Consider the following 23080-nt stretch of genomic DNA (forward strand, 5'->3'; position numbering starts at 1 on the left):
GGACATCTTTCTATTCTGAGGCTGTGCCCTCTGGTCCTAGACTCCCCCAATATAGGAATCTTCTCCACATCCACTGTCTCTCAGCCTTTCTATATTCAATAGGTTTCAATGAGATCCCCCTTCACTCTTCTAAACTCCAGCATGTACAGGCCCAGAGCCATCAGATGCTCTTCATATGTTAACCTTTTCATTCCTGGAATAATTCTCGTGAACCTCCTCTGGGCACTCTCCAATACCAGCACACATCTTAGGTAAGGGGCCCAAACCTGCTCACAATACTCCAAGTGTGGTCTAACCAATACATCCTTGACTCTGTATTCTGGACCTCTCAAAATGAATGCTAACAAACATTGTATTTGCCTTCCTTACCACTGACTCAACCTGCAAGTTAACTTTTAGGGAATCCTGCACAAGGATATCTAAGTCCAAGTCACTTTGCAACTCTAAGTTTTTGAATATTCTCCCTGTTAAGAAAATAGTCTACACCTTTATTCCTTCTACCAAAGTATATGTCCACACTTTCCTATATCATATTCCATCTGTCACTCCTTTGCCCATTCTCTCAATCTAAGTCCTTCTACAGACCTGTTGCTTCCTCAGCACTACCTGCCTCTCCACCTATCTCAATATCATCTGCAAACCTGGCCACAAACCCATCAATTCTAGCATCCAAATCATTGACAAATAACATGAAAAGAAGCTATTCCAACATCGACCTCTGCATAACACCACTCGTCAGTGGCTGCCAACTAGAAAAGGCTCCGTTTATTCCCACTCTGTCTCCTGCCAGTCAACCAATCTTCTATCCATACTGGTATCTTTCCTGTAATACCATGAGCTCTTACCTTGTTAAGCAGCCTCGTGTACTGCACTTTGCCAAAGGACTTCTGAAAATTCAAGTATGCAACATACACCAACTTTCCCTTGTCCATCCGGCTTGAATTCTAACAGATTTGTCAGGCAAGATTTCTCCTTCGGGTACCCCGCAACTTCATCGTTAATAATGCACTCCAACATCTCCTCAACCACTGAAGTCAGGCTAACTGGCCTATGGTTTTAAGCAGTGGAGTGACATTTGCAATTTTCCAGTATTCTAGAATATAATAGTATTTGAAAGATCATTACTAACTGCCTCCACAATCTTTTCAGTTACCTGTTTTAGAACCCTGGGGTGTATTCTAACTGGTCCAGGTAACTTACCTAACCTTTCAGCTTCCCAAACACCTCCTCCTTAGTAACAGCAACTACTGTACATTCTGTTCTGCATACTGACACTCAAATTTCCACAGTGCAGGCTAATGCAAAATACTTAAGATTTTCCCATTTCTTTGTCCCCATTACCACTCCCCAGTGTCATTTTCAGCAGAATGAGATCCAATCTCACCCCCCTTTGCTCTTTATCCTCTCTAATATTGTGGTTTAAGCTTACCTTCATATTTCATCCTCTCTCTTTAGGGCTTTTTTAATTGCCTTCTATTGTTTTTTAAAAGTTTCCGAATCTTCTAGTTTCCCACTAATTTATGCTATATTATATACCCTCATCTCCTTTCATGTTGACTTTGACTACCCTGTCAGCCACAATTTCCTTATTCTCTCTTTTCATCTTTGGGATGCATCTTCCTTGTGTCTTCCATTTGCCCCTAAAATTCCCACCATTGCTGTTCCGCCATGACCTCTGCTAGTGTCCACTTCTAATCAACTTTGGGCAGCTCCGCTCCCATGCCTCTGTAATTCCCTTTACTCAACTGTAATACTGATATGTCTGAATTTATCTTCTCCCTCTCAATCTGCAGTGTGAATTCTGTTATATTATGATCGCTGAATCCCAAGAGTTCTTTTACCTTAAGCTCTCTAATCAAACCTCATTCATTACACAACTTCCAATCCAGAATTGCCTTTCCCCTAGTGGGTTAACCATAAACTGCTCTAAAAAGGCATCTCATAGGCATTCTACCAATTCCAGCCCTTGGAATCCAACATCAACCTAATTTTTACTTCTGCAATTTCTTAACTCGACCAACAAGAATTCTACATCTTCCAATTCTAAGTCAACTTGAAGGATTTGACCACTTTTTTTTAAACCAACAGAGCCACCTGCCTGACCTTTTGCACGCTTTGGATTTTAAGCTCCCAACTATGATCTGCTTTCAGCCACGACTCACTGATGCCTGCAACGTCATACTTGCCAATCTAACTGTGCTACACGATCACCTACCTTCTTCCATCTACTCCTGCATTCAAATATAACCCTTCCAGTCCTTTATTCATCTTCCTTTTTGACTTGCCCCCATGTTACGCTTCAACTCATCCCACTGACTGCAATTTTGACCTACCTCACTACACACCAACTACTCCATCCTCAGCCTTAGCACTCTGGCTCCCGCCCCCTGCCAAATGAGGTTAAACCCTCCCCAATGGCTTGAGCAAACCTGCCTGCATTGAGATCACCAACCTGTCCTTTTTGTACAGGTCATACCTTCTCCAGAAAAGATCCCAATGATCCAGAAATCTGAAACCCTGTCTCAATTCCTCAGCCACTCATTCATCTGCATGATCATCCTATTCCTGCCCTGACTAGCATGTGGCACTGGGAGTAATCCAGAGAGGTCCTGTTCTTCAGCTTCTTCCCTAAATCCCTATATTCACTGCACAGGACCTCTTCTCCCTTTCTACCTATGTCATAGGTGCAAATCTGCACCGCGACCTCTGGTTGCTTACTCTCTCCCTTGAGAATATTCAGAAGATAGATCAGAAGGGAAAGGGGAGAGGAGGGAAAGCAGGTTATCTGAAACTGGAGAGATCAAACCATTGGGTTATAGACAACCCAGGCAGAACATGAGGTGCTGTTCTTCTAGTCTGTGTTTGACTTCTCTCTCACTGTTGAAGCAACCAAGGGCGAAGAGGTCAGTATGGAAATAGGAAGGGAAACCCCACTGAACTAATCTCATGTTTCGACTCTATCTTGTTGCCTTTTGCCCAGTCTGTTCCCACCAGTATCAGGGACACTTTGCGTGCTCTCTACCATTTTAACAACTCTCAATTCCCTGGTATCCACCACTGCATCATTACAAAGAGTATCCAGTCCTTATGCACTTCCATTCCCCATAATAATGCCTTTAAACTTTTTACATTTTACTAAATCATAGACCCAATTGATTTCCCTCCAGCAATACTCCTGCTTGGGAAAAACCCCTCTTACTCTCCACTTCTTTTAATTCTTTTCATTTTCTGTAAATGAAAAGTGTCATCGTGGGCACGTGCACAGGCCCAGCCACAACTGCCTCCTTTGTTGACTGCATGAAGCATTCTTTGTTCCAAACCTAATCTGGCATCACACCCCAACTACATCAACAATTGCACTGGTGCTGTCTCCTGCACTCCTGTGAAGAGCTCATTAATTTCATCAACTTTGCTAGCAGCTTCACCTTGCCTTCAAGCATCAAGACCAGTGGTTCCCAGCCACCGGGCCGCAGAGCATGCTCTACCGGGCCGCGAGGAAACAATATGATTTGGCGATATGAGTCAGCTGCACCTTTCCTCATTCTGTCACGCCCACTGTTGAGCCATTACGCATGCGAGGTCATTACCTGCGCATCATCCATTTCAGCGCGGGAAGGAGATCAACTCTTCGAGCTTGCAAATGACAGCGGGCTGAAAAGTATGTTTGACATAACATCTCTGCCGGCATTCTGGATCAAAGTCAAGGCTAAATATCCTGAGATAGCCACGAAAGCACTGAAAACGTTGCTTCCATTTCCAATGTATCTCTGCAATGAATGCAACGAAAACTAAATTGTGGAATAGACTGGACATTAGGAACCCCGTTCGAGTATTGCTGTCTCTCGTCACCCTTCGATAGGACCGTCTTGTTGCAGGAAAAGCCCAGGGCTCCCACTGATTCAGTGATATTGGTGTGTTGCAATGTTTTTATATGTTCATATGGGGAAAATATGTGCTGTGTGTTAAATATCCAAACGTTACTTAAAATGTTATGATGCTATTGACTTATATAACTATATAACAATTACAGCACGGAAACAGGCCATCTCTGCCCTTCTAGTCCATGCCGAACGCTACTCTCACCTAATCCCACCGACCTGCACTCAGCCCATAACCCTCCATTCCTTTCTTGTCGATATACCTATCCAATTTTTTCTTTAAATGATAATATCGAACCTGCCTCTACCACTTCTACTGGAGGTTCGTTCAACATTTACTTCAAGCTCCCCTGTCCTCCCCTGATAATTGACTTATCACCATATTCATGCGAGGAAAATATGCGCTGTGTGTTTAATATTAAATTCATTAGATAAACCCTTTTAGAAACGAAATTGAGTGTATTAGTTAATTATCATCTATATTTCGGTTGTGATTAATACCCCCCACTGAAAAGAATTGCCTAAAATGATTTGTAGAAAAAAATTGTACATGCGTGCGCAAGGCTTCATGGTCATTGTAGTCTTTTTGGGGAAAACGCAGCGTATTTGACTGCTACTCTTGTCTGTTGACAAGCCTCTCTTCCACTCCCCCCTCCCCCCCCCCCCCCCCCCACCGGTCGGCCGGTCCGCGAAAAAGGTTGGGAACCCCTGATCAAGACTACCTCTGACGCCTCTCTCCCCTTTTCTTAATTGCTGCCTTTATCGGGGTGACAATTTTTTCACTGGTATTTACTACAGGGCCAATGATTCCTATAGCTGCCTCGACATTTCCAATGAAGATAACATTAATTTTTCATTTCTCCATCTCCACATCTCTTTTTGAGCTGTGGCTTTCCACTCCATGACACCTGAAATCTCCCGTCAGAATAGGAAAAGAATTCCCTTGGTCATTTCACCCCGCAGCCTCCACTGTCCAGCATATTATTTGACATTTTTTTCCAGCTACAACTTGATCCCACTGCTGGTCATATCTTCACCTTCCCAACTCTTTGCATTTTACACAGATACCGTGACTCCTTAATTCACTCATCCCTCCCCTTTCCCAGACTACTTTCCAGCATATAGGAGGCATAACACCTGTCTATTCACCTCATCATTCACATTCATCCAGGGACCTAAACAACCCTTTCCAGGAGAGGCAGAGATCTGTATTCACACTCTAACTTCATCTACTGAAATTTTGCTCTCAGGTGAAGCCTGCTATACGTTGGTGAGACCACGCATTGACCATGTAACTCTTTTGCAGAACAGCCATCCTGAGCACCAGGGTGCATGCCATTTTAATTCCCCTTCCCATTCCCACTTTGACTTGGTTTTCAGCCTCTTCTGCCTGGGTGAGGCTCACTACAAGCTACAAGAGCACCAGCTCTTCCATTCCCCATAATAAGTCTGCAACTCAAAAGCATGAACATTAAATTCTTCAATTTCAGGTCATTCACTCCACCATTCCTTTTATCTTTCCTCCTGACCTGCCCAGGTCTTTTCACACATCCTCTCGCTTCCAAAGGCATGTACCTCACCACAAACCCTTTATCACCCAGTTTCTTTACCCTCCCCAAGTTATCTGCCAATCATCTACACACTCATTCCTCTATCCCCTTGATCCATTGCTTCTATCTGCCCACCAGAGCTCTTATTCCTTACCAAATTCCATTATCTGCAGCTTAATGTGAAAAAGACTAAGGAGCTGGTGGTAGACCTGAGGACAGCTAAGGTACCAGTGACCCCTGTTTCCATCCAGGGGGTCAGCGTGGACATGGTGGAGGATTACAAATACCTGGGGATATGAATTGACAATAAACTGGACTGGTCAAAGAACACTGAGGTTGTCTACAAGAAGGGTCAAAGCCGACTCTATTTCCTGAGGAGACTGAGGTCCTTTAACATCTGCCGGACGATGCTGAGGATGTTCTACAAGTCTGTGGTGGCCAGTGCTAACATGTTTACTGTTGTGTGCTGGGGCAGCAGGCTGAAGGTAGCAGACACCAACAGAATCAACAAACTCATTCGTAAGGCCAGTGTTGTTGTGGGGATGGAACTGGGCTCTCTCACGGTGGCATCTGAAAGGAGGATGATGTCCCAAGTTGCATGCCATCTTGGTCAATGTCTCCCACCCACTACATAATGTACTGGGTGGACACAGGAGTACATTCAGCCAGAGACTCATTCCACCGAGATGCAACACAGAGCGTCATAGGAAGTCATCCCTGCCTGTGGCCATCAAACTTTACAACTCCTCCCTTGGAGGGTCAGACACCCTGAGCCAATAGACTGGTCCTGGACTTATTTCCTGGCATAATTTACATATTACTATTTAACTATTTATGGTTTTATTACTACTTAATTATTTATGGTGCAACTGTAATGAAAACCAATTTCCCCCGGGATCAATAAAGTATGACTATGACTAATCTGCAGTGCACTGAAGTCTCAACTGATGATCTCCAAGCCTTCTGTCACCATCTCCATCTTTCCCCCACCAGACCATCTGCCATCTGCCCCTTTTCTGGAGCGATTTCCCAGCCTTTGTCTGACCTATTCCTCTCATTTCTTTATACCAGCGGTCCCCAACCACCGGGCCACGAGGAAACGATATGATTTGGCGATATGAGTCAGCTGCACCTTTCCTCATTCCCTGTCACGCCCACTGTTGAGCTCGAACGCACACGAGGTCATTACCCGCGCATTATCCACTTCAGCGCGGGAAGGAGATCAACTCCTCGAGCTTGCAAATGACGGCGGGCTGAAAAGTATGTTTGACATAACACCTCTGCCAGCATTCTGGATCAAAGTCAAGGCTAAGTATCCTGAGATAGCCATGAAAGCACTAAAAACATTGCTTCCATTTCCAACATATCTCTGCGATGAATGTAACAAAAACTAAATTGCGGAATAGACTGGACGTAAGGAACCCCCTTCGAGTATCGCTGTCTCCCATCACCCTTCGATAGGACCGTCTTGTTGCAGAGGAACAAGCCCAGGGCTCCCAATGATTCAGCGATACTGGTGTGTTGCAATGATTTTATATGTTCATAGGGGGAAAATACGTGCTGTGTGTTTAATATCCAAACGTTACTTAAAACGTTATGATGCTATTGACTTATATAACCATATCACCATATAACAATTACAGCACGGAAATAGGCGATCTCTGCTCTTCTAGTCCGTGCTGAACGCTACTTTCACGTAATCTCACCGATCTGCACTCAGCCCATAACCCTCCATTCTGTTCCTGTCCATATACCTATCCAATTTTTCTTTAAGTGATAATATCGAACCTGCCTCTACCACTTCCACTGGAAGTTCTTTCAACACTTACTTCAAGCTCCCCTGTCCTCCCCTGATAATTGCCTTATCGCTATATTCATGCGAGGAAAATATGCACCGTGTGTTTAATATTAAATTTGTTAGATAAACCCTTTTTAGAAACGAAAGTGAGTGTATTAGCCACTGATCACCTATATTCCGGTCGTGATTAACATCCCCCCAACCCCCGAACAGAATGGGCAAAGCGATTTGTAGAAAAAAAATCGGCACGTACATGAATGCGCAAGTCAGGCATGCGCACTTGTGCCCGCGCAAGGCTTCACGGTCATTGTAGTCTTTCTCTGGGTAAACCCAACGCATTTGATTGCTACTCTTGTCCATTGGCAACCCTACCCTCCACCACTCGCCCCCCCCCCCCCCCCACCCAGGTCAGCCAGTCCGCAAGAATATTGTCAATATGAAACCGGTCCGCAGTGCAAAAAAGGTTGGGGACCCCTGCTTTATACCAAGAATCTCCTAGTTACTAGTTCAGTCTAGATATAGGGTCCTGAGCCAAAAAAAATCAACCATCCGTTTCCCCCCACAGATGCTGCCTGACTCACTAAGTTCCTCCAGCAGCTCATTTTTCTCCCCTCTGGCAATGCAATCTGATGGCCATACAAAGCAAAGGCCAAATAAAATTACACTCTTCCTTTTACTGTCAGTCTAAATATATGCAATCAATTTAAAGACTGCTTTCAAATAGGATACTCTATGGATGCTCACATGGATCCACTTCCCCAAAAGAACAATCTCAATTGTTAACTAACATCTCTTCCCTATGAAAACTACATAATTGATCCATCTCTGACACCTCTTACCCCTTCTTCGATCGGACTCCATTTTTTACAGTATAAACCAACTATCTTGACTATACCACTTCCCACCCTATTACATTTAAAAATGCTATTCCCTTTTCTATAGTTCCTCCATTTCTGCTGCATCTGTTCTCAGGATGAGGCTTTACATTTCTGAACAACAGAAATGTCCTCTTTCTTCAAAGGTCGGGGCTTCCCTTCCTCTACCATTTCCTGCTCATCTTCCCTCGCCCCATCTTCCTGCTACCATAACAGGCAGAACTTCCCTTATTCTTACCTTTCACCAATAAGCTTCCACTGCCTCATCAGATTCTTTCTTCAACCCTTTACCTCTTCAATCTATCACCACCTTCCCCACTTCTTACTTTATACCCCCCTTCGTCACCTGGTTACACCTAGCTCCTATCAGCTTGTACGGCTTCCTTCCCCCCCCCTCCCCACCTTATTCAGGCTTCTTTTCCATTCCTTTCCAATCCTGAAGGGTGGTGGTCCAAAATGTCAACTGTCTGTCAGGCCGTGGCCTCCTCTACTGTCGCGATGAGGACACACTCAGGTTGGAGGAGCAACACCTTATATCCCATCTGGGTAGTCTCCAACTTGATGGCATGAATAACGATTTCTTGAACTTCTGGTAATGCCCCACCCCCTCGCCTTCACCATTCCCCATTCCCTTTCCCTCTCATCTCATCGCCTGTCTATCACTTCCCTCTGGTGCTCCTCCTCCTTTTCTTTCTCCTATTACCTTCTACCCTCTATCAGAATTCCCCCTTCTCCGGCCTGTACCTCTTTCACCAATCAACTTCCCAGCTCTTTACTTCACCCTCCCACCTCTTGGTTCCTTATGTTTCTTCCTCCACTCCCCCCACCTTCGTACTCTGACTCCTCATCCTTTTTTCTCCAATTCTGATGAAGGGTCTTGGCCTGAAATGTTGACTGTACTCTTTTTCATCGATGCTGTCTGACTTGCTGAGTTCCTCCTGCATTCTGTGTGTTTTAACCATTTATTCCTCTCCATACTGTAGAAGCTGGCCTGACCTGCTGAGTTCTTCCAGTATTTTGTACGTTCAAAGCAGATGAAACAGTATGCATTAATTTATAGGCAATTTATGATACTTTTATATATCTTATTTCATATTTTGCTATGACTGACTGCGGGTGCATGAAGGTGCGTGCAATCCCCTGCCCTGAAGAAACAAAATTGCCGGAGAAATCAATGGTTGAATTTAAGAAAAACATCACATTCTAGTAAATGTACCACTGAATTTCACTCTTACATCATTTTGCAATTTATTTAGTGAAATGGTTATGCATCATGTTGATTGTAAGGGTTTACATTATAAAATATGCTAAGCTTGATAATCAAGCTCAATGAAAATCAAAAACAAAAAATGCAGAAAATCTGTTTGTTATCTGACCTTTTAAATAATTCCAGCATTTTGTGTCTTTATGTCAAAAACTGAATGTTGCGTTTCCTAAATTAATGCCAATTCAGAATTGAAAAGACATTTGGTTCCAACATTATACAGAGCTGGATATTGTTCTAAAGCAGCGACATCAACAAAGCACAGTGGATTCTGGTTATCTGGGCCATTAGTTATTCCAGGTAGCTACTTATTTGGGACAACTCTAAAAGAACAGAAATTAATTGAGAAAATAGCTGAGTTTCCCTTAGGTGATTTAGGACATTATGTGGCTTTATTGGGACTGGAGACTGGCATCGATTGGTTTCTAACTAGTGTTAGACACAGACACAAGTGTATCAGTTAGATATTGCATCACGCTTTGCGGGAAGAAGCGTCAGTTGCATGCGTTTGCACTTAAAGAGCAATGAGTTTTGTCACTAGTAGTTGGGGAGAAATAAGCAGCAAGACAATTCAGAAATGTTTTGCTCACTGCAGTTTCAAGCATTCAAGGCTTGGGGATGCGAGAAACAGCCAGGAGTGAAAAAGAAAATGAAACAAGTTAGGAAATACAAAGAAACTGAGGGTATCAACAATCATCTTGAATGTTACTATGAAGATGACTTGGAGGATGCAATGCTTGAAAGGTTTGTATGAAGGCAGTCCATTATCTGCAATAAGTATGCTGATTTTGTTCACTCACGGTCAATCGAAAGAGCAGGGCAACAATTCCTCCATCAATAACTATTAGGAATTAATACAGTTTTATACTACTGTGTTAGTATAGACAGTGTTCTAATTTGTTCTCCATTTCATTTAAATACATAATTTGTTACTCAGTTAATCTGTATAGTTTTTTTCCTTTTTAATTATTTTCATGAAATTTCAGCTAAATAGGCAGCTGCTTAATTGGGTCAAAATGTACTATTCCCAATGTGTCCTAATTAACCAGAATCCACTATAATTTACAATGATTCAACTTTGCCACAATGGAGCAGCATTCTAGTTCAGTTTAAAATGCTATGTAGGAAATCTACTCAAAGGCTGTTAGCCAGCAACTTGAAGTTGCACTGAAACTGTGAATTGCTGCTACTTCTCTGAACTTGCTGGCAAGGGCGAGAGAACAGAAAAAAAGCTGAGAAAATGGCACTCACAGTGTGTTCAGGTGCTTTAAACGTCTGAAGGCTCTGAATGGAATATCGGTGATTTTATTGAAACGCAAATCCCTGATTAGAAACACAAAAACAGAATCATAATTAGTGGATTTCATCATTAAATTATACAACTTTATGAAACAATGTATTTCATGTAACTGCCAAAATACAAGTCATAAGAATTTGCTACCTATTTTTACTGTTCCATTATCTACTCATAATCCAGCTACGAAGAGTGCAAATATGCAGTGTACCTCTGTATGAATCTAATACAAAAATGTAAAGAATCTGCAAGGATAGAATTCAAAGCCAAATCTCAATCAAGTACTAACAGATAGAACATAGAATAGTACAGCACAGTACAGGCACTTCGGCCCACAATGTTGTGCCAACCCTCAAACCCTGCCTCCCATGTAAGCCCCCACCTTAAATTCCTCCATATACCTGTCTAGTAGTCTCTTAAACTTCATTAGTGTATCTGCCTCCACCACTGACTCAGGCAGTGAATTCCACGCACCAACCACTCTCTGAGCAAAAAAACCTTCCTCTAATATCCCCCTTGAACTTCCCACCCCTTACCTGAAAGCCATGTCCTCTTGTTTTGAGCAGTGGTGCCCTGGGGAAGAGGCACTGGCTATCCACTCTATCTATTCCTCTTATTATCTTGTACACCTCTATCATGTCTCCTCTCATCCTTCTTCTCTCCAAAGAGTAAAGCCCTAGCTCCCTTAACCTCTGATCATAATGCATACTTTCTAAACCAGGCAGCATCCTGGTAAATCTCCTCTGTACCCTTTCCAATGCTTCCACATCCTTCCTATAGTGAGGTGACCAGAAATGGACTATTTCATCAGACTTTGCCTAAACTGTATACCAAGACCACTTCTAAAAGATGATATTTGATAAAGACCTTTAAAACTTAATATCTTAATTCATGCAGTTTTACACCTTCTTTTAGAGTTGTGGCCAAAAGATGCAAACATGGTTCAGCATTCTGTAAATGTTAATTCAAAGGAAGTGAGCAATGTCACCGTGCATTCTATGGCAAAGCAAATCAATCAAAGGACCACTTCAGCATTTAATAGCATCCAGCTGTGATGTGACATACTGTACATACACACCAAATTATATCAGTCTGTAAAACCAGTTGGGGCATGTCAGTTTCTAATGTGTCTAAGCAATTTCAAAAATAAGACTAAACTTCTGACTAACTGATGCAATGCGTGATTACGGTTGTGGGAATAACGGTGAAATTGGTCAGGGAGTGAAACGTGCGGCATGAGAAGTATTTAGATGGTTGAATGATTCACAGCACACTTTACACAAATGGCAAAAATGATGGAAACTATGTTTATTATGCATCACATTAAGTAAAAAAATGATCACCATAAAATTTTGACCACTATTGACTTAGAATAGTTTGCAGTAGACAGATTTCCTGTCTTTAAGGACAAGAGGTCACTTCTAATTGTTGAAATACCACTTGATTAATGAGTGTAAACAGAAGAGCAAACAAAGCACTTTACAGGGACCATTTTTATATCCAACATGTGGGAAGTAATGGTATTTTAACTGAAGCAATGAGTGAAAAGTCTTAATTGCATACAATGGAATTAGTAAATTTCAATAACTGAAATAAACTGCTAGCCTTCATTTTGAGGTCAAAACAGATTTACCAGTTTGAGAAGAACAATGTCACAATCCATTTATTTTGCCTCCCATAGATTAGAGACTCATTCCTGCGAAAGCAATCTCTATATATTGGTATGCGGGACATACTAGTGAGTAATCTCAATGTACTTGAGAGACACTTTCAATCCATTAATATCGTAGCAAATACTTATCCATTTAAATAAACTAATTGTCTACCTTTTATTCCAAACTTCAGAACAGTGGCATATTAGGTTGACAGGCTGCCTAACTGAGCTGAAGTGGCAGATGGGGTTCATTCAAGGAAAATGTGACACGATTCAATTTGGAAGGTTGAATTTGGAGGCAGAGTACAAGGTAAATGGCAGGATTCTTGGCTGTGTGGCGGAATAGTATGGGCGCCACTGTAGTGTAGTGGTTAGGGCGATGATATTACTGATCAGGTTTGAGTTTGGAGTTCAACCCCAGCATCCTCTGTGAGGAGTTGGTATGTCCTCCCCAAGAAATGAATGGGTTTCTTCACACAATCCAAAGTCGTACCAGTTAGTAGGGTAGTTGCAAATTGCTCCGTGATTGGGTCAGGGTTAAACCGGTGGGTTGATGGCAACGCGAAGGGCCTATTCAGTGCCATACCTCTAAATAAATAAACATAACTGAAGGATCCTAGGGTCCATGTCCACAGATCCCTCAAAGTAGCAGCACAAGTTGATAGCGTGGCTACAAAGGTACATGATGCATTGCCCTTCGTTAATCGGGGGACTGCATAAAAGAGCCATGAGGTAATGTTGCAGCTCCATAAAACTCTGGTTAGACCACACAGAGTATTGTGATCTGTTCTGGCCCCTTATTAATGAGAGGGTATGGAAACTCTAGAGGGGGTACTACATATTGATCTGTTGTCCACATATACACATTGCCCTCTCTTTTTCTCTCACTGCAATGTGAATACCGTACACCAGTTAAAGCCATCTCCCACGTGTCTGCTTTTATCTGATAGGTAGTTGTGCACAGACAACAGTTTTGCCTTTCAACATTTCAACAAGGAGAGAAGTTTGATTTGAAAATATGTCAGTGTACCCCAAATTGTGGTCAAAACTTTCTAACTGAAGTTTGAAATGACAGCTAACCTCAATGACGGTACAGGTCTTTTTATTGAAACAAATAAAACTGGCAAAGAAATGTCTGCAAGAAAAAAAAATCAAACACTGTTGTACCCACCTTCACATAGTTTTGAAAACTTCAATGAAATTCAGTGCAGGATATAAATACAGGCAATCACAGATATTTCACTTGGATTAAGAGCTGATGATCAATGTGGTATTTCTTCACCCATCTCCATTGAACAGAACATGGATTATCTCAGTTACGGCATTCGCAGTAATATGGCACTGATGGCAGCTACTCAGTTCAATGTACCGATACTATCGCTTACAGGAAATCTTACAAATTAACCAATCAATTTGCATACAAATCTATTCTGTGACTTCACCCCCCCCCCCCCCGCAACCCACTAGAAATGAACCAGCCTACTGACTTCTGCTGATTTACTTTTTGGCAGAGTTATCTAGGTTGTCTGCAACCTATCTGCAATGCTAATCCCACAATTAAAGTGGAACCATCTTCATATTAAATGGAATGTACAAACAAGACACTGTTCAAAATTGCAATAAGTAAAACACTTAACCGATATTGGAGATAATGACAAGTTTATATCATGTTCCTTATCCTTTCCAAGATTTCACGCTGTTTAAGATTCATCAGAACCAGAAATGTGGTTTGTTTCATTAATCAATGCTGCAGTGAATTGGTATTTTGGACTTCTGAGCAATTGGTGTCTCTCATTCAAGATACAGTTTAAAGGTGCAATACTGATATCCTGGTTGACAAAAAAAAAGTAATGCATCACCAAATCAATATACAGTAATTGATACAAAAGAGATGCAAAAAGATAATCATACGAAAGCAAGATTTAATACATTTGTGCAACTTCTGCTCAAAATCCAGGCATGGATAGGATAATCAAGCTAGCTGTCACCAAAACTAATTTCTAATGGACCAGACCACCGCATTATTTAATCATGATTTCTTCCATTGTGTATCCTGCTGTCTCAATTGGAACACCTTTCTCGATTGATTCAGTGCATCATTTGTGGCTGCTGAGTAATGTCTACCCAGCCTGGATCTGATGTCCTTGTCTGTTTTTTTTCTACCGTTCATGGACTATTTGATTCATCTATTATTACTTCATGGATGTTACTTTGATATCCAATTTTTTTTAAAAAAACACAGCTGTTGTGGGCAACCTGTCTACTGCCTACCATTTTTCACCAGCTCTCATTATCCACTGCCCCTCCCAGCTTCCTAACATCTGCAGATTTGGACATGGATTTGTCAATATGACCAAGCTTGTAATGTTCAGTCCTTGTCAACAACAGCCTGAATTTCTGACTTCAATAATAACTTTACAAGGACTTTGCAGATACTGTGGAATATATTCACCTAGTCTCAGTCATCTCTGTTTCCTTTGAGGCAACCATAGACTGGTATTCTCAAATCTAGATTTATTATATAAAAAATCTTGGCTGAACACATTTTTCTACTTTGTATATCAAAGCTCCCATTTCCCCCCAACCCTGCATCCCTGCCCAACTATTGGTTCCCCAACACCTCACCTCAATCTCCTTCCCTACCCCTCCAAAAAAAGGGTGTGGGCTAGAAAGTGTTAAAATGTTTTGTCAATACAAAGCTTAGATGCTCCTTTTCCTGAATGATTTTCATCAACTAATTACACTGTGATAACCTGGTATTGGTGGTTTTTAAACCAACCATCTTACACTTCTTTGACCATGTGAATGGGTATTGGAATTTCACTGAGCAATTTGAATCCCCAATCTGTCAGAAAACACCCTTGAGCAAAAAAAAATTGGCTTCATGTACATTCCAGTCCTAACCACTAAATGAGAAGTAGTGGAAAGCCACAGAATCTGAGAAGAGACCAGTCATCATTGTCATATTCCTAACCTTGATCTGATGGAGCAAAATTGATGACTTCATTCCACTGATGGAATGACTTGACTTCATTTCTCTAGCTAATGGTACCATGGTAAAATGGCTCTAAGCTTGCAAAACATGACTGAAGGGTGGTCAAGAAAACGAGTACCAATAACTGTCTAAGAAGAAGAGAAGAGAACTGAACTGTAGAACAGTATAACCAGGGAAATTAGAGAATGCAGGTCCTGGCCTACCAAACACTGATAAAAATCGTAGTGCAAGCCACTAGAAATTACAAGAGATTGGACAGAAAAGACTAGAAGCTGTATCCATAAAAGGAAGATGAAAGCAAAGATGACAATTTTACAATTTGGATGCAGTCAGAATATTAAAATATAGGGCAGCAGAAATAGGGAGGGCACAGTTATCAGCGATTAGAATGGGGATAAATAATGGGAGGCTGGCTAGTAGACCACAAATATAATTCCATCAAGGTAATGAAAGGGATTAGTGGGAGATCAACAGCAAATGAACAGTAGTAGTTAAATGGACTAGGTTGAGATGTGTCAATGGCAATAGACAGCTTTGAAAGAGAAGAGAATATGGATTAGCACTCAATTTGGAAACAGCTAGTTCATCCTCAACAGCAGTCAGAGATTAAGCATAATTCCTGCTCAGGAAAAGTTTATCAATGGACTCATCAGTATTAGCATGGATAGAGGATTGGTTAACCAAAAGGTAGCAGAGAGTTGGATTAAACAGGCATTTCTCAGGTTGGTGGCCAGAAGTGATCACGTGGCCAGTGCTGATCCCACAACCATTTGCAATATAGATTTAGGATTTATGTAAATATGAGCAACGCACACAAAATACTGGAGGAACTCAGCAGGCCAGGCAGCAACGATGGAAAAGAACATTGTTGATGTTTCAGGCCAAAACCCTTTGGTAGTCATCCACTTTGTGAAGAAGAGAGAAAAAAAAATCAAAGATCAGATTATTATTTAGATAGTGAAAGGCTGCAGCATGCAAAAGAATCCATGAAAGACCACATCCAACAGGATAGGCAAACAACCAATGTGCAAAAGACAACAACTGTGCAAGTGCAAAAAGAAAAATCAAATAAAATCACAAAAGATTGATTTGCGGGGGGGGGGGGCGGGGGGGAGAGAAGACAAATGGACTGTTGGTCTTCACTGGTAGAGAGACTGAATTTAAGAGCGGGGAGGTTATGCTACAACTGTACAGGGTGCTGGTAAGACCAGACTTGCGTGCTGTCCTGGCTTCCTTACTTGAAGAAAAATATATTGGCTTTGCAGGCTGTGCAGAGGTGGGTCACCAGGTTGATTCTGGAGATGGGGTGTTAGCCCCTTCAGGAAAAATTAACTCACTTGGGACAATACTTGCTGGAATTCAGAAGAATGAGAAATAAAAACAACAACGGGATAGGTAAGATAGAGGAAAGCTATCTCCACTGCGGAGTGAGACAAGAACAAGGGGGCATCGCATCAAGATTCAAGGGATTAGGTTAAGGATGGAGATGAGAAACTGCTCCCCCCCCCCCCACCACGAGAGTTGCAGACCTGTGGAATTCTCAGCCCAGGGAAGCATTACAGGCTACCTACCACATTAAATACATAGCAAGGGAATTAAGGTTACGGGGAAAAAAGGCAGGTAGGTATAGGTGAGTCCACAGTCAGATCAGTCACGATATTATTGATTCTCTGAGGCCGATGTGCGAGTAGACTTCAGGAGGATGAACCCATAAAAAGCATTTGGTCCAAATAGGCCACCTACTAAATACCCATGCCGACCAACTGGCTGGAGTCTATACCGAGGTCTTTAACCTTTCACTTCAGCATCTGAGGTACCCAACTGTTTCAAGCAGATTTCACATACCGGTACCAAAGAAGAATGTGGTAACCTGCCTCAATGACTATCACCCAGTAGCACTTCAATCCACAGTGATTAAGTGTTTTGAGAGGCTGGTGATGAAATATGTCAACTCCTGCCTCAAAACTGATTTGGATCTGCTCCAATTTGCCTACCGGAGCAACAGGTCTACAGAAGGTGCCATCTCATTGACTCTCAACTCAACCCTGGAACATCAGGACAGAAAAGTTACATACATCAGGATACTCTTTTTGACTGCAGCTCAGCTTTCAACACCATCATCACCTCAAATCTAATCAATAAGTTTCAAGACCTTGGCTTCAATACTTCCTTGTGCAATTGGATCCTTAATTTCCTCATTTGCAGACTCCAGTCAGTTTGGGTTGCCAACAACCTCTCCTCTACAGTTTCTATCAACACAGGTGCCCCTTCTCTCAATTCCTCTCACTCTGCCACATCTGCTCTCAGGATAAGGCTTTTCATTCCAGAACAAAGGTGGTGTCCTCCTTCAGAGAAAGGAGCTTTCCTTATTTCATCATCAATGCAGCCCTCACACGCATCTCTTCCATTTTGCACATGTCTGCCCTCAACTATCTACTTGCCACTCTACCAGTGGTAGAGTTCCTACCGTCCTCAACTGCCACCCCACCAGCCTCAGCATCAAGCGCAGAACTCTCTATAACTTCCACCATTTCCAATGGGATTCCACCACCAAGTGCTCCTCCCCCTCTCCACCCCCACTTTCTGCTTTCGCAGGGATCGCTCTGTGTGCGGTTCCTTTGTCCATTTGCCCTCTGCACTGATCTCTGTCCTGGTACTTATCCTTGAAAGCAGAACAAGTGCTACACCTGCCCCTACACCTCCTCCCTCACTACCATTCAGGGCCGCAAACAGTCCTTCCAGGTGAGGCAGCACTTTGCCTGTGAGTCTATTAGCATCATCTACTGAATGTGGTGTGGCCTCCTGTATATCAGTGAGACCTGACCTTGATCAGGAGACCACTTTGCCGAGCACCTACGATCCGTCTGCCAGAAAAAGCAGGATCTCCCGGTGGCCACTCATTTTACTTTCACTTCTCGTTCCAGCATGCCAGTCCATGGCCTCCTCTACTGCCACAATGAGGCCATGCTCAGGTTGGAGGAGCTTCACCTTGTCTGTGTAGCCTCCAACTCGATGGCATGAACATCAATTTCTCAAACTTCTGGTAATTGCCCACCACCCCCCCCCAAACATTCCGCATTCCCATTTCCCCTTCTCACCACATCATCTTACCCGCCCATCACCTCCTTCTGATGCTCCTTCCCTTTCTTCCATGGCCTTCTGTCCTCTACTATCAGATTCCCCCTTCTCCAGGCCTTTATCACTTTCAGCAATCAATCTCACAACTCTTTACATCACCTTTCTGCCTCTCCCGTTTTCAGCTATCCCATACTACCTTGTACTACTTCCTCCCCACCCCACCCCACCTTCCTACTCTGACCTCTCATCTTCTTTTCTCCAGGCCCGCTGAATGGTCTCAACCCAAAACATTGACTGTTTATCTTTTCCATAGATGCTGCCTGGCCTGCTGAGCTCCCCCAGCACTCTGTGTGTGTTGCTTGGTAAGTCTGAAAACTCACATTGACCAGATTGCGTATGGATGATATAATGCATCCAGAATGCATTTTAGTTCCAGTGTGGCACGTGTCTGAAATGCAGCACTGGGGAGAGGTGATGTAGACGGATATGAGAGAAACATTTAAGGGATATCTAGGGAGGCAAATGAACAACTAAGGAATGGAAGGACAAACTATCCCAAGTGCAGGTGGATAAAACTAATTTTAATAGACATTAAAGACCATAGGACTGTTCCTGTGCAGTACTGTTTTGTGTTAAAATACCTGCTATACTAAATACCACAGCTGAAACATCATCTATAAATTTGACATTTATTGTTGGCAGAATTTCAGATGGTGATGAGGCGGCGTACGGCAGTGAGAAAGATCAGCTGATTGAGTGGTGTCGCAACAACAACCTTGCACTGAACATCAGCAAGACCAAGGAACTGACTGAGGACTTCAGGAAGGGGAAGTCAAAAGAATACACACTCGTCCTCTTTGAAGGATCAGCAGTGGAAAGTGTGAGCAGTTTCAAGTTCTTGGATGTCAACGTCACTGAAGATCTATCCTGGGCCCAACATACTCTGATCTCATCCACAGCATTTTGGAGGGGGAGGGATAGCTTGATATACCAGATGTCTTGGTACATATTGGTACCAATAACATAGGAAAGAAAAGCAATGAGGTCCTGAGAGAGAATTTAGAGAGCTAGGCAGAAAGCTGAGAAGCAGGACCTCCAGGATAGTGATTTCTGGATTGTTACCTGTGCCATGTGCTCTCTCTCCTTTTTCTCCCTCTGTCCCTCTCACTATACCCCTTGCCCATCCTCTGGGGTTTTCCTCCACTCCTCCTTTTCTTTCCCCCTAGGCCTCCTGTCCCATGATCCTCTCATATCCCCTTTGCCAATCACCTGTCCAGCTCTTGGCTCCATCACTCCCCCTCCTGTCTTCTCCTATCATTTCGGATCTCCCCCTCCCACTTTCAAATCTCTTACTAGCTCTTCTTTCAGTTAGTCCTGATGAAGGGTCTCGGGCCGAAATGTCAACTGTACTTCTTCCTAGAGATGCTGCCTGGCCTGCTGCATTCACCAGCAACTTTTGTCTGTGTTGTTGGTAAAAAAGAAAGGATAGTGTGCAATCAGATTATTAGGAAGGGCAGGTAGATGATAAGACAAAATTGCAGCCAGCAAGGTAAGTATCATTGCATTAGGGATGCAGAATCAAAAAGGGTAACAAATACAGTACTCGAAGTGCTATATCTCATTGCACAGAGTATAAGAAATAAGGTGGATGATCTTGCTTCCCTAGTACAAATAGTCAGGTATGTTGTGGCCATCACTGAATCATGGCTGAAGGATTGTTATAGTTGGGAGCTGGATGTCCAAGGTTACATGTTGTATAACAGGGATAGGAAGATAGGCAGAGGGGGTGATATGTCTTTGCTGGCAAAGAATGGCATCAAATTAGTGGAAAGATGTGACATAGGACTGGAAGATATTGAATCCTTGTGGGTTGAGTTAAGAAACTACAAGGGTAAAAGGACCCTGATGCCAGTTATATATAGGCCTCCCACCGGTAGCTGGGATGTCGACCACAAATTACAACAGGAAACAGAAAACGAATGTCAAAAGGGAAATGTTATGATAGTCATGGGAGATTTCAACATGCAGGCCAATTGGGAAATTCAGGTTGGTAATGGATCTCAAGAGAGTGAGTTTGTTGAATGTCAATGAGATGGCTTTTTAGAGCAGTTTGTTGTTGAGCCAACAACAAACTGCTATACTGGATTGGGCGTTATGTAATGAACCAGAGGTGATTAGGAAGCTGAGGTAAAAGAGCCCTTAGGAGACAGTGACCACAATATGATTGAGTTTAACTTGAAATTTGATAGGGAGAAAGTAAAGTCTGATGTAGCAGTATTTTAGTGGAATAAAGGAAATTACAGTGGTATGAGAGAGGAGATGGCCAAACTAAATAGAAAGGAGCTGCTGGCAGGGATGACAGCAGAGCAACAATGGCTTGACTTTCTGGGAAAAATTAGGAAGGTGCAGGACAGATGTATTCCAAAAACTAACAAATACACAAATGACAAAATACTACAACTGTGGCTGAAAAGGGATGTCAAAAGTCAATGTAAAAGCAAAAAAGAGGGCATAAAAAAGTAAAAATCAGCAGGAAAAGGAAGGATTGGGAAGCTTTTAAAAACCTAGAGAGAGAAACTAACATCATTATAGAGGGAAACAATGAAATATGAAAGCAAGCTAGCAAACAATATCAAAGTGGATAGTAAAAGCTTTTTCAAGTATGTAAATAAAAGAGAAGTGAGAGTGGATGTAGGACTGCTAGAAGATGAGGCCGGAGAATTAATATCGGGGAAACTAGGAGATGGTAGATGAACTAAATGAATTCATCAGTCTTCACTGTGGAAGACACCAGCAGTGTGCCAGATACTGAAGGGTGTGAGGAATGAGGAGTGAGTGCAGTTATTAGTACAAGGAGAAGGTGCTCAAAAAGTTGAAAGACCTAAGGGTACACAAGTTTACCCTGCCCAGATGAACTGCACCCTTGGATTCTAAAAGAGGTAACTGTAGAGATTCTGGAGGCATGAGTAATAATCTTTCAAAAATCACTGGACTCTGGCATGGTGCCAGAGGACTGGAAAATTGCAAATGTCACTCTACTCTTTAAGACAGGAGGAAGGCAGCAGAAAGGAAATGATAGACCAGATAGCCTGATCCCAGTGATTCGGAAGATGTTGGAGTCAACTGTTAAGGATAAGGTTATGGAGTACATGGTGAGACAGGACAAGATAGGACAAAGTCAACATGGATTCCTTAAGGTCAAAGCAGGTCTTAACAGCTTTTGAAAAATAACATACCTGCAGCATTTGATTACTGATATCCTTTCCAGCTACTACTTTCTCATTTAAGTCTAGTAAACCTTAATATGTATGCTACCTGCTTCTCTGCAAACACCATCCCAAACAGCCTCGCACTTTGGGATCATTTTCTACTTTGCACACATTACAATGCAAAGATCAGTGTTATTTGTCATGTACACATCAAAACATACAGTGAAATGAATGTGTCATTTGCAACAATGACACACAAAATCTGAGGATGTGCTGGGTGTAGCCTGTAAGTGTTACCACGCTTCTGTGCTAACATAGAATGCCCACAACTTAAACATGAAATAGAACTTGATGTTTTCCTGCTGATTCTACGACCGTATCAGATTCATCTATCAAATTGGTTTCAAGCAGCATTTCATTCATTATTTTTACTTCAAGTTTGCTATGTAGGGAAACAACAATTACACCTAGGATCCTCAAGCTTCATCAAGAACATCAAGATAGCATTTGTTCTAAAGCTACATGCAATCAGAACATTGTTTTACAAAGCAAATAATCTCTGTTCAGCTCTTGCTAATCTCCTTTGGGACTGCCACACACCTGCATTCACCTGTCACTGTAAAGAACATGGGTTCATAGACCATGTACTCTACCTCCAAATCCATTTATCAATAGGGAAAACAAAGCTCTTGCTTTGGTTCTAAGGCCCGATGAAGTGCAAAGTCTCATTATGATGAAGAAACTGTCCAACTTGTAACCTGTGATCTTAATTATCAATGGTTTGAATTACATACTAGTATTTAACTTGTGTTTAAAACACAAATTAGTGATAATGCTGCCTGTTTTAACATAGGTTTGACTTTAAAAATGGTTTTAGTAACTTGAGATATAAATCACGATGAGTAAGCAACTTCAAATAGAGGATTAAAAACACTAAATGGAACAGAAACATGGGATTTATTTCCCATGATTTCTTAGGAATGCCATTCTGCTGCTTTATTATCAATGACTTTGAGAAAGGGCCTTATTTTTCTGGAAATTCTTTTTAACCTCCTCCTGTATTTCTTATTTCTAGAGTTACACCATAACCACTAGGTTGAAAGAAAGGCTTTCAAGCAAGCTCTTCAGTGGCAATGTTCTGTGCTTTTTACACTTCAACAGTAGGGAATTCAGTGGCTGTTAGGCCTCAAATTACTTCAAATACTTAGTGATTGTGCAGTGCTTTCCAGTTGTGTGCCAACTCTCTGCAGTTGTTTAGACAAAGATCACTCCTGTTTTATGTCAGCTCTCCAAAAAGCATACGGCAATATGTTCAGTAATATGCTGCTGTACAGTAAAAAAGACGGAACTTCTTTGCCTGAACCTAAGTGTATTAGTCCAGTTTTGGGTCTGGATTAACCTCCAGAGAACTGTGAGACAGTAGGGGTGGTAGTGAGGCAGAGCTGGCTGCTCCCAGCATATGTATAAAACTGCATAACAGAATCA

The 23080-nt window shown here is 42.2% G+C and overlaps 1 protein-coding gene across 2 annotated transcripts in view; it reads right to left on the bottom strand.

Annotated features, from left to right (window-relative positions):
• Positions 1-23080, bottom strand: part of LOC140193948 (peroxidasin homolog) — a 291164-nt gene that overhangs the window by 169748 nt on the left and 98336 nt on the right. For both annotated transcript variants that reach the window (XM_072251154.1, XM_072251153.1), the window contains exon 2: positions 10617-10688. In XM_072251154.1, the coding sequence (XP_072107255.1) occupies positions 10617-10688 (72 nt within the window). The remainder of the gene's footprint in view (positions 1-10616; positions 10689-23080) is intronic.

The sequence above is a fragment of the Mobula birostris genome, chromosome 2 (genome assembly GCF_030028105.1).
Source record: "Mobula birostris isolate sMobBir1 chromosome 2, sMobBir1.hap1, whole genome shotgun sequence".
NCBI classification, from domain to species: domain Eukaryota; kingdom Metazoa; phylum Chordata; class Chondrichthyes; order Myliobatiformes; family Myliobatidae; genus Mobula; species Mobula birostris.